Source organism: Larus michahellis, chromosome 9 (genome assembly GCF_964199755.1).
Source record: "Larus michahellis chromosome 9, bLarMic1.1, whole genome shotgun sequence".
NCBI lineage: Eukaryota > Metazoa > Chordata > Aves > Charadriiformes > Laridae > Larus > Larus michahellis.
Genome location: NC_133904.1, coordinates 15,177,094 through 15,193,169, shown reverse-complemented (window position 1 = coordinate 15,193,169; position 16,076 = coordinate 15,177,094). Strand labels below are relative to the sequence as shown.

At 38.3% G+C, this 16,076-nt stretch overlaps 1 protein-coding gene across 1 annotated transcript; it reads left to right on the top strand.

The window, feature by feature from the left end:
• The first annotated feature begins 17 nt into the window (after positions 1–17).
• PYGO1 (pygopus family PHD finger 1) lies at positions 18–9,905 on the top strand. The gene is made up of 3 exons (XM_074601379.1): positions 18–175; positions 4,623–4,708; positions 6,466–9,905. Exons 1-3 carry the CDS (start codon positions 127–129, stop codon positions 7,585–7,587), a joined length of 1,257 nt encoding a protein of 418 aa, XP_074457480.1. The 5' UTR covers positions 18–126; the 3' UTR covers positions 7,588–9,905.
• The last annotated feature ends 6,171 nt before the right edge of the window (positions 9,906–16,076 follow it).

Here is a 16,076-nt window from a genome sequence, read left to right as displayed (position 1 = left end):
GGGGCGGCGGAGGAGGAGGCGGGGGCGGAGGGGGCGGGGTGCGGGCCGGCGGCGGCGGCAGCAGCAGCAGCAGCATCAAAGAGCCCCGATTCCTGCCGCCCGGGGAGCCATGCGCTGCTGTCTGTAATGTCAGCGGAACAGGAGAAGGACCCCATCGCGCTGAAGAGATCCCGAGGTACGGGGAGGGCCCGGGGGGATGGCCGCAGCTTAGGGCCTAACTCCCTTGAGGGGAGCTGGGATGCGCCCGCTGGCCCGGCCCCACCACCGCTGCCCGCCGGGCTCCGGGCTGGGCCGCCCGCGGTCCCTCCCTGCGGCTGCCGGCGGTGGCGGAGCGGGAGCCGCGCTAAGTTTGCACGGTGGGGCCCGGTCCGGCCCCGCGGGTTCCCCCGCAGCCCCCGGGCCTTGAGATGGCAAACCGGGAGGGGGGCTGGCAGTGCCCGCAGCTGTGCCCCGCCAGTGGAGGCGTGCGGGAGCGCGGCGGAGTCCCCTGTGTTTTTCTGGATGTGCTGGCCATTAGTATGCAGTGTGCGTACTGCTGGTGCAAGGGAATACGGCGGCGGTGCCACATGTCCGAGTTAGTGTTGATGCAGAGCCCATAAATTACACTTGAGTGTTCGCTTCTCTACCCCGAGTCTGCTTCTTGGGCTTGATTCTAGTTGGGGGTTTGCTTTTTTCTCTTTTCGGGAAATGAAAAATTTATCAAAATACTATTCTTTAATAGTAGCACTGATGTATGCCTCTAGTGAGGTTTGAAGTATGCATTTCTTTGAGATGTGTAAGGAGAAGGTAGAAATACGGTTTCTCTTCTGACTTCGTCTGGGCAACTGACTTTAATGGCAGTAGCACATCAGTCTGCGTAATGGTAGTGGTGTCCTTATAGTCTTTAAAACCAGAAATGCATTTCTGAATGAAATAACGAAAGACAGTAGGGTGACTGAGTTGGTGAAAATCATGGCAAAATGATAGGATCTGCAATTTATTGTTTCTCTGTTCCTTGCCTCCTGTTTTGCCCCTGGAATTCTATTGCTCTTGATATTTTAAGCTTTTTTATGGTTGGGTAAGTGGGGAAAGGTGTGGATTTTGCTATCCACGTTGTCATTAATTTACAGTTTGCTTTTCTAAAACTGCTCTAGTAACAGCTGGATTGCAACCTTGAGAATGAGAGAATGAAAATATGCAGCAGTGTTACAAAGGAGACTGGGATTCATTAGACTCCTTTACTCTCAATCCCTGATTCTGCAAATATTTAAGCACATACAGTTTCACATGCCTGAGTTACCCACCGAGTTCCATACATTTACGGCTTAATATCAAAACTGTTTACAGTATCAGGGCCGCAGAATAGGCTTACCAAATCTGGTTGAACTTAGACTCTTTTTAGTTTTGTCTATAATGAAAAGTTTATTCGGCCATTTATGATTCTTGGGAAAACGTTCTCACCGAGATAAAGCACTGTTTAAAAAGACTCTGGCATCCATCCTGTAAAAACCTAGACAGAGATTTGTCAGTGAATATGAAAATGCTCCATAGTGGTTTTGCAGTGTGTTCAGTATGGCATAAAAGGCACGCGAAGCCATCAACTCTTAATGTGTAAATGGAACTCCAAGTTGCAGTCCTCCTGACTAACACTGAAAATGTCTATTTTGTGTATGTATGAAGTAAAAAAGAATAGGGGAATTATTTATTTCTTCTTTTCCCAAAAGTAAATGGCTGAAATACATTTTATCTGTTAATAAATAAAGGTAATAGTTAGCAGATATGTATTTATTTCTCTAGATCCGTTACATATACAATATCCCAGTCAAAAGGATTGTATTTTTTCCTGGAAAACTAGTCTCAGACAATGAAATAATTTTTTGTACTCTTAGTGCAACATTCCAAAATGCTTGGTACACCTTTTAATGCAAGTCTGTGTGGTAGGTACCGAAAGTGACTTTCTGCAAAGTTTATTTTGGCTGCATGAAAATGACCCTTATTCATTCTCTTTTTGGAGGTATGCTAGGACTAACATTCTATTTCCTTTCATGTATAAATTAAATCATTATAAAATCCACAGGGAAAATATAAATTCGTAGGGCTAAATTAAATCATTGGCCTCACACAGTGAGAACTGAAAATACAAAAGCTTTGTACCTTTCCAGACGTAGGACTCAGTTCTGCAAACCATATGAATGGCATATGAATGGCTTCACCCATGTAATTCATTCATGTGGAAATTGGTGGAACTTGTCACTGAAGTTCTAATATTCATATGCTTCTGCTTTTGAAGAATGATATCCCAGAGAGGGAATTTATACATAATTTTATAAAGTTTTAATTTATGCTCCTGTAAAACAGCACTTGCATATGATCCTCAGTATTCTTGTTGATCGCCAATTTATTAATATCTCAGCTGCTAGTTGTTGTATTTATTAAAACAAACCTGGATATTTGTAATATTTTGCTATTGGTGGTTAATGTCATTTATGTAGTAAGAGTAAAGGACATGAACAGGAGTGTATTTTATGCAGTTGTGAGGAATGGTGTTCACAGTACAATCTCCCACTGAATTTATGAAAAACGTATAGGAATGCTGGAGAAGAAGCTAATGGAAAGTGCAGGGACAGTTTTGAGCAAATAGTTTATCAAGAAGATGATTTGTAGAGTTGGAATTTAAGGGAGATGTGGCATTCTTTATGTAAAATTTTATGCTGTGATTATTTAGTATCTACAGTTAATGTAGTGGCAGTGCTTCATAGTGCAGTAAGTAAGCACGGGGTTTTGTATTCTAAATCAAGGCAAAAAGGACTTTTTTTTTTTTTGAAGAGTAATCCCTAGTTAGTCTGATGGTGGGTTATACTGTGTTACGCTATGCTCAAGCATGAGTTTATTTTGATAACATGATTGTGACTTCATGCCCTAGTCTTTAAAATTCAGACTTAAAATTTGATAGGTGTTAATTTGGGATGTCCACATTATCTTCCTTATGTATAATAAAAAATGAAATAAAATTTCAACAGTGACAGCCTAAGCCAAAAGGCACGTATTAAAGCAGAGGCAGAACTGGATTCTTACTTGAGGTAGAACCAATAAATTCCCTGAAACCTCAAAAAAGGAGTGGGGGAGAAAGGAAGTGCTAGGTGTGAAAATTTGTCAGGCCTCCTTTGATCAGGAGTATGTGAAATAACTGTTGGATATTTCAGCCTGTATACAGTAGGTCTTCTACTTCCCTGTGAGAAGAGATTTTGTGTTACTTTACTGAGTAGTCCTAAAGCTGGCTTAGCTGTCTGCTGGGAATACTTGTCTAACATAGAGCGAGCGGTGTAATGTCATACATTATGCGTCTTTGCATAATACTACTGGTAATTCACAGTTATCTTCAGGTTGCCTTTGGTAATAAAAACAAACCTGTGTGTTCAGCTGTATGCTTGCATCTTGATAAAGTTTGACTTGTATTCTGAATACGAGTTTTAAACAAAGAACAGTAAATTTTTTAAGTTGGATTGCCCACTTTCTAATGTTCTGTATGGTTACTGTGTATATATATAATTTATTTTAAGAACAAATAAACTATTATCTTAATGGACCTGGGAAAAAGAATGAATTAATATATAGTTTCTTAATGTAATGTTAGTATATTAACATGTATTGCTTTCATATCATCTGATTTTCATACTTCGGCTCAGGGTTTTCTTTGCATTCCCATGTGATGGGAAATCTACTTTAGCCCCCATGAAGGCAGACCGACTGGGATAATAAGGAATGTGCTAGAATCTTTTTTTGTTGTTGTTTTTTGTTTGTCTATGGTCTAACTAGAGTTTTAAAAATGAAAGCCACAATTTATATTACTTTGAGAGCTTCTCCTACTGCTATGAAAGATGAAGAGGAATCCCAGGTGAAGCACAGATATCTCTTTGTACTGCTCAGAGTTAAGCCTGATCGAATGACCAATAAAATGAGCATTCTTTACTTCTTCTTGTGCCAGAGCAGCCGTGCTCAATTATTCTGTGCGGTTTCTGCAGAGTAAGGCGAGTTCACTTAGAGCCCCTCTCGTTTTTGGCAGGTGTCTCTTTGTCTCATCAAGTCTTGCATTTAGTGAAATTTAGATCTCATAAACTGGAGATCTGTCTAAACAGCATGGCATGTTTTCAGTGGTTTTTATTCATGCATCTACTACCGTTTGCTTTTTTTTTATAGTGTATTGTAACATACTGTTGTATATTGGTACAGTGAGTTTGATAAATGCTATGTCTGCGTAAGGGAAATAAGAGGTGGATCTTAAGCATAGTTTTAAGCACTTCTTTTGAAAGTTTTATGCATTATGCAAACAAGAAATACTTCTAACTGGTGAAGTGGAGATGTTAAGAACCGAGGGACAGATAAACATAAAATAAATGGAAATGTTTATTCCAACTGCAATGAGCAGGAATTGGACATTAAAGTGGTAATAGAGTAAGATAGCTGTATATGAGGTACGTTAACTTTTACCTCCAGATATTTGCTAGGACTTGCAATGTAAGGCAGCAGAATTAGTGCAAGTTCAGTATTTGTAATAGATACTGGTTGCTATGACAGACGGAGGCAAACTTAAATCCATTCTGTAAGAAAACTAATGCAGTATTGCCCTGATTGAAATTTTGTAGGTGGTGACAGTGGATTGGATGGGTTAGGAGGACCAGGAGTACAACTTGGAAGCCCCGATAAGAAAAAGCGCAAAGCAAACACACAGGTAAATTCCCTTTGGTTCTTTTGATTTCTAATAAATAGTGCACTCAGATGTTGTTTGCTGGTATGACTATGTCGCATTGTTCAGAATATCAGTCTGTTCTCACAAATAGCAGTTACATACAAAAAATACTTCAGTTGTACTGTGAAGGTGAAATCTTCATAATACTAGCTATTCTCACTGAAGTTATTTTAATCTCTGTAGGATGCCAAAGACCTATAAAGAGAGGAGTACAGTGAGACTGCAACCACTTGTATTTTACCATATGGATTTAATTCTGAGACAGACTTTCTTTTAATGACTTTTTAGCCATTGGTAGAAATCTGTACAGCATGAGTAGTTGCCATGAGACTACTTTTCTTCGTACTTTTATTCCTAGATGTGTAGGTTTGTGGGCTAATGGGTCAGTATGGTTTGTTAATGCCTTGACCAAACTCTTGGCATATTCCCCAAGTGATTTTCAAGCAAAAGCTGTGAGGCAGGTTCGGCTCCTTTCCAGTGAATCCCTACAATTTGGCATTTCTGTACAGTTTCTGTTTCCAGAAAAAGGAAGCCTGAATACAAAACATCTAAAGCAATTAGATATTTGTAGTGCAGAATTTTCCTTTGTGTGTTCATTCAGCTTTGAATGAGACTATCTGTTAATTCGGTACTGCCCAGTGAGAGTAATTTTATTTATGTAGGTCAAACAACCACCTTCTGTTAGGCCTATCCAGATTCCATTGAGATGTGGATCTGTTCTCTTAGTTTTTGTTTTGTTTTAAAGTAGTCATGGTGAGAAATACTCGGTTAATTGAAGGGTTTCAGACCTCTTTCTGGGTGGAGCTTTCCTTGTGTTCTGGAATGGTGATAACTGTAGAGGGCATGCAGATTAGTTTCCTCTCTTTTCTTACCAGGTTCAAAATTTGCAGCACAGCAAAAATTTTTTGGGAAAAAAATAAATAAATGTTCAGTCTTAGTTTATTGGTATTTAGGAGGAAAAGCTTTCTGTGAGCATGGTTAGTGTGAGGGTGAACCAGCTAGATGTTCCCCACAGGCTAGTCTACAACTGAATTTCATTCTGTAGCTACTCTGATGACATTTAAACAGCCTCTGGGCTCGATTAAACACTTGGTTATGCTCTGTAACCAGAAATCCTTGTATTTTATACATACTGACTATGCTTTGCAAACTGTCCACAATCACTGAATGCTCATAAGGGACACCTCTGTTTGGTACACAGACTATAGAAAATTCCTATATGCAAACTCCTATATTCTATATACCGTTTTCTAGGGTTAGAGCTACATTAGGTTTGTATATTGTCATAGAAGTGGGGTGTCTTAAGAGATGTATATTCATTAAAATGAACCCAAAATGATACTAAGGAAATGCTTCAAATCTGCTCTTCAATGTTTGGAAATATTTTGTGCATGTGTTTAAGTGACACATGGCTTTCTGTGTTTTTGTTTTTCTTATGTAAAAGATTAAGAACTAGAAGTCACACGGCAAGTAGTATATTCAGAAGCATGGTTGTGCAACTGCACAATTTTAAAAACACTGAGATCACTATAAATCACTGTGTTGTCTGGAGCCCAAACTCCTCTCTTGCCTCTGTACTGAAATTTCAGACAGCCTGGCAGGGTACAGTGGGTGAGCCTTACACAACAGCTGAACAGTTCTTTTAGCAGTAGTGCTATTAATCTAGGACCTTTGAGGTTGGTCTGTCTTGCGGGGAAGTACTAAAACTAATTTAAATGTTGTATTTAAAATATTTTTAGGGATCATCATTTCCTCCTCCATCTGAATATGCTCCACCGCCGAATCCAAGCTCTGACCACCTTGTAGCTGCAAATCCATTTGATGACAACTATAATACTGTGTCTTATAAACCACTTCCTTCAGGAAATCCATATTTTAGTAATCCTGGTTATCCTGGCTTTGGAGGCTATAACACTTTCAGAATGCCACCTCACATGCTGCCCAGAGTGTCCTCGCCATATGGTGGTTCTTACTCCCTCAGAAACCAACCACATCCCCTTCCTCAAAACCCTGTGGGAATGGGTTTTAGCCGACCCCACTCTTTCAGCTTCGGGCCACATGATAACCCAGGTTTTGGGAATCAACCACCTTACGGTAGTGGTCAGATAAATCAAAATGTCAATATGCCTGGTCAGCATTTCAGACCAAATCCTGGTGAGAACTTTGGCCATTCTGGTCAGATACCTCACCCTGATGTGCCATCTAACTTTGGTCCTGGAAACAATCCAAATTTCCCAAATTCTCAGCTAGAGTCAAACCATTCTTTTGTTCCTCCACCAAATGCATACAACCAGACAAAATCATCAGCACAAAAGCAAGACTTCAGTCAAGGTGCAAGCAAAGCATCCAGCCAGAACACTGCTGCTCATCAGCATCATCACAGGACAGAGGACACTGTGAGTCAAGGTAACAGTGACCTAAAAAATGTTACCCGAAACAATGTGGTAAATCAGGATAATAGCCATTCTAATAGTGCTGATAACACTAATTCTGGCCATTCAAATGGGACTCAGAGTAAGTCCCGCCAGCCTCGAGGTACTGCTGAAGGATGCAACTCTGAAAAGAGCAGCAAAACAGCCCTCCATCCCAGTCGTCATGGTCACTCGTCCTCTGAACCCGTCTATCCGTGTGGAATTTGTACACATGAAGTTAACGATGACCAGGATGCCATCCTGTGTGAAGCCTCTTGTCAAAAATGGTTTCATCGGATCTGTACAGGCATGACTGAGTCAGCTTATGGCCTTCTTACAGCAGAGGCATCGGCGGTATGGGGCTGTGATACTTGCATGGCTGACAAAGATGTCCAGTTAATGCGTACAAGAGAGACTGCAGGACCACCTCCATTGAATACGGACGGCTAACAACGTGAATTGGTGGTAGTGGTTGAAATACTTGCTATGAAGATTTGGTTGCAAATTGGGTACTTCACTTTCTGCAGACAATCAGTTGTGTTTGATTGCTGTCGTCCTTTTTTCCCTAATCTGTTTTCATTCATAAACTTCCATCTCAGCTTTTGTACTCTTCGTTTTATGTGTGCAAATGTTTTACAGGATGGACTATTTTTCATTTCTGATTGAACTGTAAAACATCACTGACAACTGATCAGAAGGAGGATGTGCGTTGACAATTTTATTGAAGGCAAAAATGTGCCTGTATGAATAGCCCCTAATTTGCTAGTGTTAATTTGTTAGTAAATAACACTAGCATTTAGTGCTTGGGTTTATGGTACTGTATTTGCAAGTACTCATTACATTTTATTTTTTTGGGGTGAATGTCCATTACTTATGTTCTTGCTATTTTTTCTTTGAATGTAGTGGAGATGACATGGAGGAATGTGCAGTACTAACAGTTTTTATTTTAGGGTAAATATGGAGAATTTCATGTGTGCTTTTTCCTATTTTTGAAGTAAAGCATTAATACACTATTAAAAAATTGATGACTTCATGCTTAGTAAGACAACAAAACCTGCTAACTCTTACACATTTATATTTCCTTGAGAAGGCAATGATCTGTTTTGACTTCTCAGCAAATACTTACTTGCTGAAGTCTCTTGCTAGGTCTTGCAGGATTTGGAAATAATTACAAAATATGATTACATTGGAGAAAGAACACATCAAGTTTATGAAGGCCAGTGCTTTAAATCTAGAGAATACCAAAACTGGGGTTGCGTATGTAACTTTAATTTACCTTAAGCACATACATTAGGAAACAGGTCTCTGCATCTGTCATGGCTGTTCAGTCATGCACCCCTCTCTCATCCTTTCTCGTTGATGGTTCTGGTCTGCCGTCTCAGTGCTGCCTGGGAATTGTGAATGAACTAGTGCAGGGAAAGTCCTACCCATCTTCTAGGGCTTAGAGCTAGAGCCTGCTCAGTCATCCTGAGCTTTCACAGTCCACTTGACATGAAGGAGGGTGCAGGTGACGGACTGTGCTCAGCACAGGCTCTGAGTTGCAAGACAATTTGGCCAGCAAAGTCTTAAAACTGAATTCCCACCGCTGTCTCAGACAGCCTTGCAGTGAGGGGGTGGGAAATCTAGGGTGAAGGAAAATACAGCTTTCACATCGGGTGAGTTTAGCTCACATCAGGAGCAAGTAATTGGAATTTAGCTTCTTTGCTAAACTTGATATCCAACTGACAAGTATGAATGGCACTAGAGCTTCATGTGTGATGCTAAGAATTCTATTTTAATATGGGTAATTTGATCTTATTCTTGATCTCAAAAATACCCCCCCCCCTTTTTTCTTTAATGTGGGGAAACATCCAGCCTTGAAGACTTAAGCCTTAGCAGCGTGATAAAGTTGCATATGCAACTGAAAATGAGTGTTTCTGTAGAGAGAAGCGTTGTTTTAACTTAACAAAAAGGTGGCACTCTAGTAACAGACTCTGCTTGTAATGCTCACCACTGTACTGGAAACTTATTTTTTAAACAATCAGCAATTAAATCGTATGTCAGGCATTACAGGTACTAGTTACGTTCCTTAATGTGATAAATTGTTTGGGCCTGTGTTGATGAGTGATGAAGGAGCTTATATAGACTACAGTCATCTATATAAAGAGGTAGTTTTTATGGTAAGCTATGCTAACGAGTGAAAAGCAAGGCCTGTTGCTAGTTCATCATTGTGTGTGATTTTTAAACAGGGTTTACGGTGGTACTTTCCTGGAAGACATTGTGCAGATCTACATAACTGTCCTTGTTTTATTTTAAAAGTGAAAAGTTTTGTATACTCTTTTACTGGAGAAGTGCAGTATTGTTCTCCTTTTTTGTCTTGCCTCTTACCAGGACAAAGGAAATGTCTAAAGTATAAATGACACAGTTCTTACCTTGAGGATTTCCTGTATTGGGATGTAAAGAAAGTGTAAGGCAGATCCAGGGCTTCTGTTTTCATCACTATTTGCTTTATTTAGTACAGAGACTAAACTTAATCTTTTTCTTTTTTTTAGAGGTGTGATATTTAAAAACAAACAAAAAAACAACCAAGCAACAACCTCTGTTAGAGAGATTTATTCTTCGGTAGTTTTCCTAATGACTGACTAACTGTTAAGAATTTGCTTTTGTTATCTAAAGTAGAAATTAAACCAAACCTAGTTTAGATAGATTTGTTCCTCTGGGAATCAGTGTAATCTCTGCAACAATTTGCACTGTGAAGGTAGTGGAGCTGATTCCGACTTACAGCAATATCAATGAAATAAAAAAATTTTGGTCAGTGAAAAATCAACAAAAGCTCCAATGATGATATTGTTACCCAAGTGTGATATTCACAGTACCTTTCCCACTCCCACCCCTCATTCCTGTTGTGAGAAGATGTTTGGGGCATTTGTTCTCAGAAGTCAAATTAATGTTTTAACCTTCTGGAACAGACATTGTATTTAAAATAGCCATGTTTTTCTTAATCTCTTCCTCAACTCTACGTTAAGTTAGGCAAGTGTTTTCTATGTTAGCTACCAAGACATTAGAATTTAAATATAGTGTTCTTACAAACTTAAAATCAACTGGGGTATCACTTTATAAGGCCTTAAATTGTATATCTGTGAAAGTTATTCTAACAATTTATTTCAGTTTTTCTAAACTGGTACTATGTTGGGTTTGTAACCCAGTAAATTTTCTGTGTTTATTAGCCTACAAATTCAAGGCATTAGCAAATGCCAATTATATGAAATAAAAACAAATGAACAACAAAACCAAACTTGTTACCACACGGATCATAGAGATATGACTGATTAGGATCTCCGAAAGTCATCCAGCCAATATGCTTGCCCTACTGATACGCTCTTGGCATACCTGGACTCTTCATCTAGAAAGAGGATTATACTTTGTTTTTCTCTGCATGTATTGACTAGTAGTAGTTCAAGTATGCACAGGAAAAACAGCAGTCATGTTTTGTTAGTAAGGTACTAGGAAAATGTCAGCTGGTTAGAATTAGAAATTAGTTATAGAAGGGTGGGTGGGAGGGAGGGTTGATTAGAATAGGTGAGGTTTTTTGTAATACTCTACATGAAACAATTTGTATTAAACTATCATGTGCTTCTTTCATTACTAGTGATTTAGACTGTACTGGTGCTGCACAGCAAAAATATTGCAAAGATTTTGTAAATCTTACAAACCTTAACATTTTTGTGTCCTTTTTAAATAGCTCCTCCTTGTCATGATCAGAAATACAGCCTATATTGCCCAAAATGTTTTGAAGTTTGTTTGTTTTTTTTTCCTTTAGGCTGAAATAAATAGGTATAAACTGGATTGAACTGCCCTTGATACTTAGGGGGTTTTGCCCCTTTAAAATACTTGTTTCATTGGTGGCAGGGTAAGTGACAGTGGTGCAAATAGGCTAGAGGGTATGTATCAAAAATCCTGTTTCTGGCTGTTTTACTGATCCCTTCTACAACTTGAGACAAGCAGGTTAACTGTTTGTGCCTCCATCTGTTCTTCCAGAAGATTGGACTAATGCTTACTTCCCGAGGGTGTTTAGAGGCCTAGTTATTTGAGATCTTCGGGTGAAAGAGACTAGATAAAAGTAATAAAGTTTGCTCTGTTTAAAACAGAAATATAACTTTGAGGGCGGCTCAAAGAAGAATATAATTTGTGGCCTCTGAAGTTTTTCATCTAAGAACGAGTTTTGTAATTGCATTGTTCAGGCTTAACTTCAAGCACGTGAGAATTAATGCAGTCAGTGGAACTGCATGCACACAGTAGAGAATGTTTCAAAGTGTTTGCAGTTCGGGGCTGTGATACTTGCAAGTGAAATGCTTTTTATGGTTTGAGATTTTTACAAAATCAATGGTGTTCAAATGTAGCACCTTTTAAACATTTGTCTTTATTCCAACTTAATACGATAACACATCTGCATTAGATATATCCCTTTCATTCTATAAATAAACATTGCCTGGCAGTAAAAGTATTGGTGTAACATTTTTTAAAAAGGAAGTCATGCTTCTTATCATGTTGTATGTGACTTAAATGACTGTTTCATATTAAAACTAACCTTTCCTTATGTACTGCTTAAATATACCTGTTTTGGGATATCAGTTCAGTACTTTTTATACAATCTTGAATGTGTTCCACATTGGTGACATGTATTTTTGCAACAACCTTTTTGTTTCGATTTTAAATTAGAGCATGTCTGAAGTAATACATGCATTAGTGCTGTGGTGTGTGGCAAAGTTAATGTATGTAATTCAAATTGGAAGAAAGTTTCCAGACTTTGTCCAACATTAACCCTGTGGCCAGGGATTAAATTACTATGTAATACAAATTATTTCATATCACGATGTGTTTTAAGCTACTCTATGAAGTATGTGAAACATTATTGTTTATGGATTGGTAGCTGGCGTGGTATCTTGCATAGAATGAGGTATGATAGATGGTAGCAATTCATGGTAATTACAACTGATTACCTTTCAGAACACGCAGCACTTAGGTGCATTGTCATCTTGTTGCCATAACTGTTAGTATGAATTTCTTTATATTACCCACTGACAAATGTGTGAACATTTGGTAATAAGCTCCTGGGTGTGAAAATTCTATTCTAACACTCTTTATTTGGTTTACAAAACATGTAATTTTTTTATCTATTGGATGTGATTAGATATATGCAGGCGGATGTAGAACTGGATGTATTTTAAAGTTATTCTGCAATTACTGAGTTTTGTCTGAAGCTTTCTATATTAGAATAGACTCTTCCTTAAAATTGGAAAATTAAGTGTACTTAGCAGAACTCTTAAGGCAATATAACTATCCTACACTACATCTTGAGTTATGCACATTCACTTCTTTGTATGGAACTCCTCTGATTCTTGTTGGCTTATGCTTTATATGGAAATAAAGGGTCCCTTTAGTGCCCTAGTGTTGTGTGTCATCAGTTCTGAGGTAATTAATTCTGAATGGTGTTCAGCCCCTTAGAGGTGCTGCCTATAGCTTGAAGTATTCAATGTTGCCCTTAGTTTCCTGGTTCAGAAACAGCTTGTCCCAACACCATAGTGAATACCTATTTTTGTATTGTTTGCCATACATGATTAAATTTCCTTTTCGAGTTCAAACAAATGGTCTGTCTCAAAATAATTTTTGATACAACCCCACCTTTTTACTCAGAGGTTTGTGCACTCTAATTCAGGAATTGCTGTACTGGAGACAGTTTGGGATTGGAGTCAGGAGAGAGAGCGCTGTTGTGTCTATTCCTAGACACTCACCTCATCTCCTAAAGGATGGTCTAAATCTGAACTACCATATAACTTAAGGAGGGCAAGCTCTTAATATATTTCTTCTTTTTGTTGCTTTTCTTGAATTTTTTTTTTCTGAAATGTGAAATAATATGGAGTTGTTGAGGGATTTTTACTTAAAAGACAGTATGTCCTCCAAGCTTTTGTATATGGCCTTTAGAGCAGACACTGTTCTTTAGGGCCTTCTGACTTGGAAATTTTTGGTCCGTGTTCTTTCATTGTTAAAGATGAGTTGAAAAAGGCAAGTTACCAATCTACTGCCATCCAAACAATGCAAAATATAAGCTGATTAAGATTATTGACATTTAATTTTTTTGTTAATAATGATGTGATATTCTACCTTTTAGAAGAACATATATTAGAGTCTGATTCAAGCGTTCTTGGAAAATGTATATGGTAGATTTTGTCCAGCACTGTATGTAACTTTTTTGCTTTCTGTTGTCTGGTTTCAGTTTCTTTTAAAATAAAGACAATTTTTGCGGGGAAGTTGCCTGTTGATTTTATGAAGATTGATGTAATGCCTAGATTAACTCTTCTGATGTTTTGCCTGTGGGAATCATTTGGATTAGTCATAATCCTGTGAGAAACAGTATGAGGTCATACTGATCAGAAAAGACAGCTCTTGCCTTTTTTGGAGAGGACCACTGTTCTGTAAAGGCATTAATCTGAAGTAACTTCAAAGCAGATTAGAAGAGGTCTTGCACCATAAACCCCATTTCTTTCTTACAGGATGGGAGGGAAGGCTCAGGCACCACCTGGCTGAAGAGAGTTTTTTTTAGAGCTTTCTGCACTTGGGAAGAGATTATGCAAAGAATTATTTACTCTAATTTATAAAATTGTTTCTAAGCCATTCCTGTTTGTTGAAATGCCAGAACTAACACGTACCACATCAGTACCTTACTAGCGATTTTTTAAAAGCAACTGATAGGGGTGGTCCCAAGCCACACATGCAAAACAGTTCGTTGGAGTAAATAGCATCTCATAACATGTTCCTGCTCTTCTTGCAAAATATGGAGGAATGAAAGAAATTAGAGAGAATTTAGAAAGGATTGGAGAAAAAAAGGTTATTTATTAAATTAAAGATAAGAACATGTAAACTATTTAAAGGCTTTTTCCCCCCTGTATATTAAAACCTCTGAAGCTGTTAGAAGTGAAATAACACCTGGAAGAGATGTATGTATGTATGTATATAATGGCAGCTGGAAGGTCCAGAGTATTAGTAATATTATTAACATTGGACTGGAATATAAATGTCCATCCTTCATAGCACAAGAGATGGGAATTTAAGAATAAAGTTTTCCAGGGACAATTTTATATCCTCTCACTACGAAGTTTCTTGCACTTGTAACTGATAAGTTAATGCCAACAGAAGAAAGATCCTGGATGGACCTCTCCTTTGGTTTATTTTACAAAAGTGTCACAGTGAGAGCTCACTTATTTGTCCAAGTAAGCTAGCAATACGGAATGTGTATGACAGAGGTGGTGTTTCTGCAGATACACATCAATATTGGATTTTTAAGGTTGATCCAAGACCTTGCTCAGTCCCTTTTGTGTCTTTCCGCAGGTAAATCTGCTATTTTGACTTAGAAATGTGTTAGTGACGTTTACTGTGTTTTCTACAAGCAAAATACATAGCTTTGCATTGGAGATCTAGCTTTGAAGTAAATAGACTTTTTTGTTAATGTATTGGAGCTATTTTGTGTAGCTTGAGAACACCAAATACAGGTAGCCATGACTATGTCCTGTCTTGTAAAGTGTGTATACGTAGTATGTCCTTTCTGGCAGGAGTAGATAATAAGCTGCTTTGTTTCAGTATATTCTCTGTGATTAAACTAAAAATTACACCTGGATGGCCAAGGCAGAAGACCAGCACTCAACAGATCTAAGACTTTTATTGTCCATGAATGAACTCTCCAAACTGAAGGATGCGTTCTGGATGACTACAGCCCCACTCTGGACTGGTAGGAGATTGAGTTACTATTACATTATAATCATTCTAGCCAGTGCTGCTATTGGAACACCCTGATTTAAAACAAAACAAAACACTATCAACTCCAACCCCCAACTCTTCCGTTACTTCATCTAGGAAGCGGGTAAATAGGATTTTGACTCCTGTGTGCAGTTTTGGCCTCTCCATTTTCAATGTACTAGAACTGGGAAAGCTTCAGAGTCAGCAAGGCAGATAAAGCTATGTAAAAGAAAAGTAAGCAAGCTAAAAGTGTTTCTAGGTAAAAAGAGCATCCCTCAGAGTGGAGAAAGGTCTGTCTGCACTTGCCTGAAGTTTGTCTTGCAATACAGACAACTAAGAGAGATTAAATAAAGGTAACACGAGACAGGTTTAAAACAAACAGGAGTTTTGTTCTCACAGGAAGAATCTTTCCTCAGCTTTTATTTACTTACTTATTTTCTCTTACAGTTTCTTAGACCGATAGCAGTCTGTTTATGGAGATGTCACGTGTAAGTCTGGGTTCAGAACTATAAATCACACAAGTCTCATCTTCTGCAGCTGACAGCAAGACTCCTTATGTCATAGTGCAGATCCTGCCGTAAGTCTGAAAGTATGTATTGTGTAAGGTTTAAAAGAAAAAAAACAAACCAAAACAAAAAAGTCAGCTGTGCCAAAAATACCTAAAGCATTTTGACTTTCAGCTAAATCTGTTTCCTCTTCTACTTTTGAATGCTCTTGGAGTAAGGAATTTAATTCAGTTCTGGGATTCCAGTCCATGCAAGCATTCATCCAGTTGATACTGATGAGGGTAAGGGTGGAGAATAACCCAGGATTCACATCAATTATGATGGATTTCTTGCTATGAAAAAGTTTTAAACGTCTGTGATATACAGTTATATGTATACATACTACTTAATAGTAACCACTACCATTTGAACATTGCTTTGGAATATAGATAACAGAACATAAAAATCGTATCTTCAGTGATACACATCAGAAATCTTAGCTCAGTTTTCCTTGGTCATATTTTAAAAGAAAGAAAAGGAGGAAAACTGGACTTGTTGTTCTGTTTTTTTTCCAAATAGTTCTAACAACTGTTTTTCTTTTGAGGGACTCGGGCATAATGGGATGTTTATCCAGATGTGTTTGGCTCGGCTCTCAAGCACCCCAGCAGCCGCTGCTTTTCATAC

Excerpts from the sequence above, each read along its gene's own strand:
- PYGO1 (XM_074601379.1), top strand. The coding sequence starts at position 127 with ATGTCAGCGGAACAGGAGAAGGACCCCATCGCGCTGAAGAGATCCCGA. Across the intron at positions 176-4,622 it reads CGCGCTGAAGAGATCCCGAG|GTGGTGACAGTGGATTGGAT; the intron begins GTACGGGGAGGG and ends GAAATTTTGTAG. Across the intron at positions 4,709-6,465 it reads AGCGCAAAGCAAACACACAG|GGATCATCATTTCCTCCTCC; the intron begins GTAAATTCCCTT and ends AAATATTTTTAG.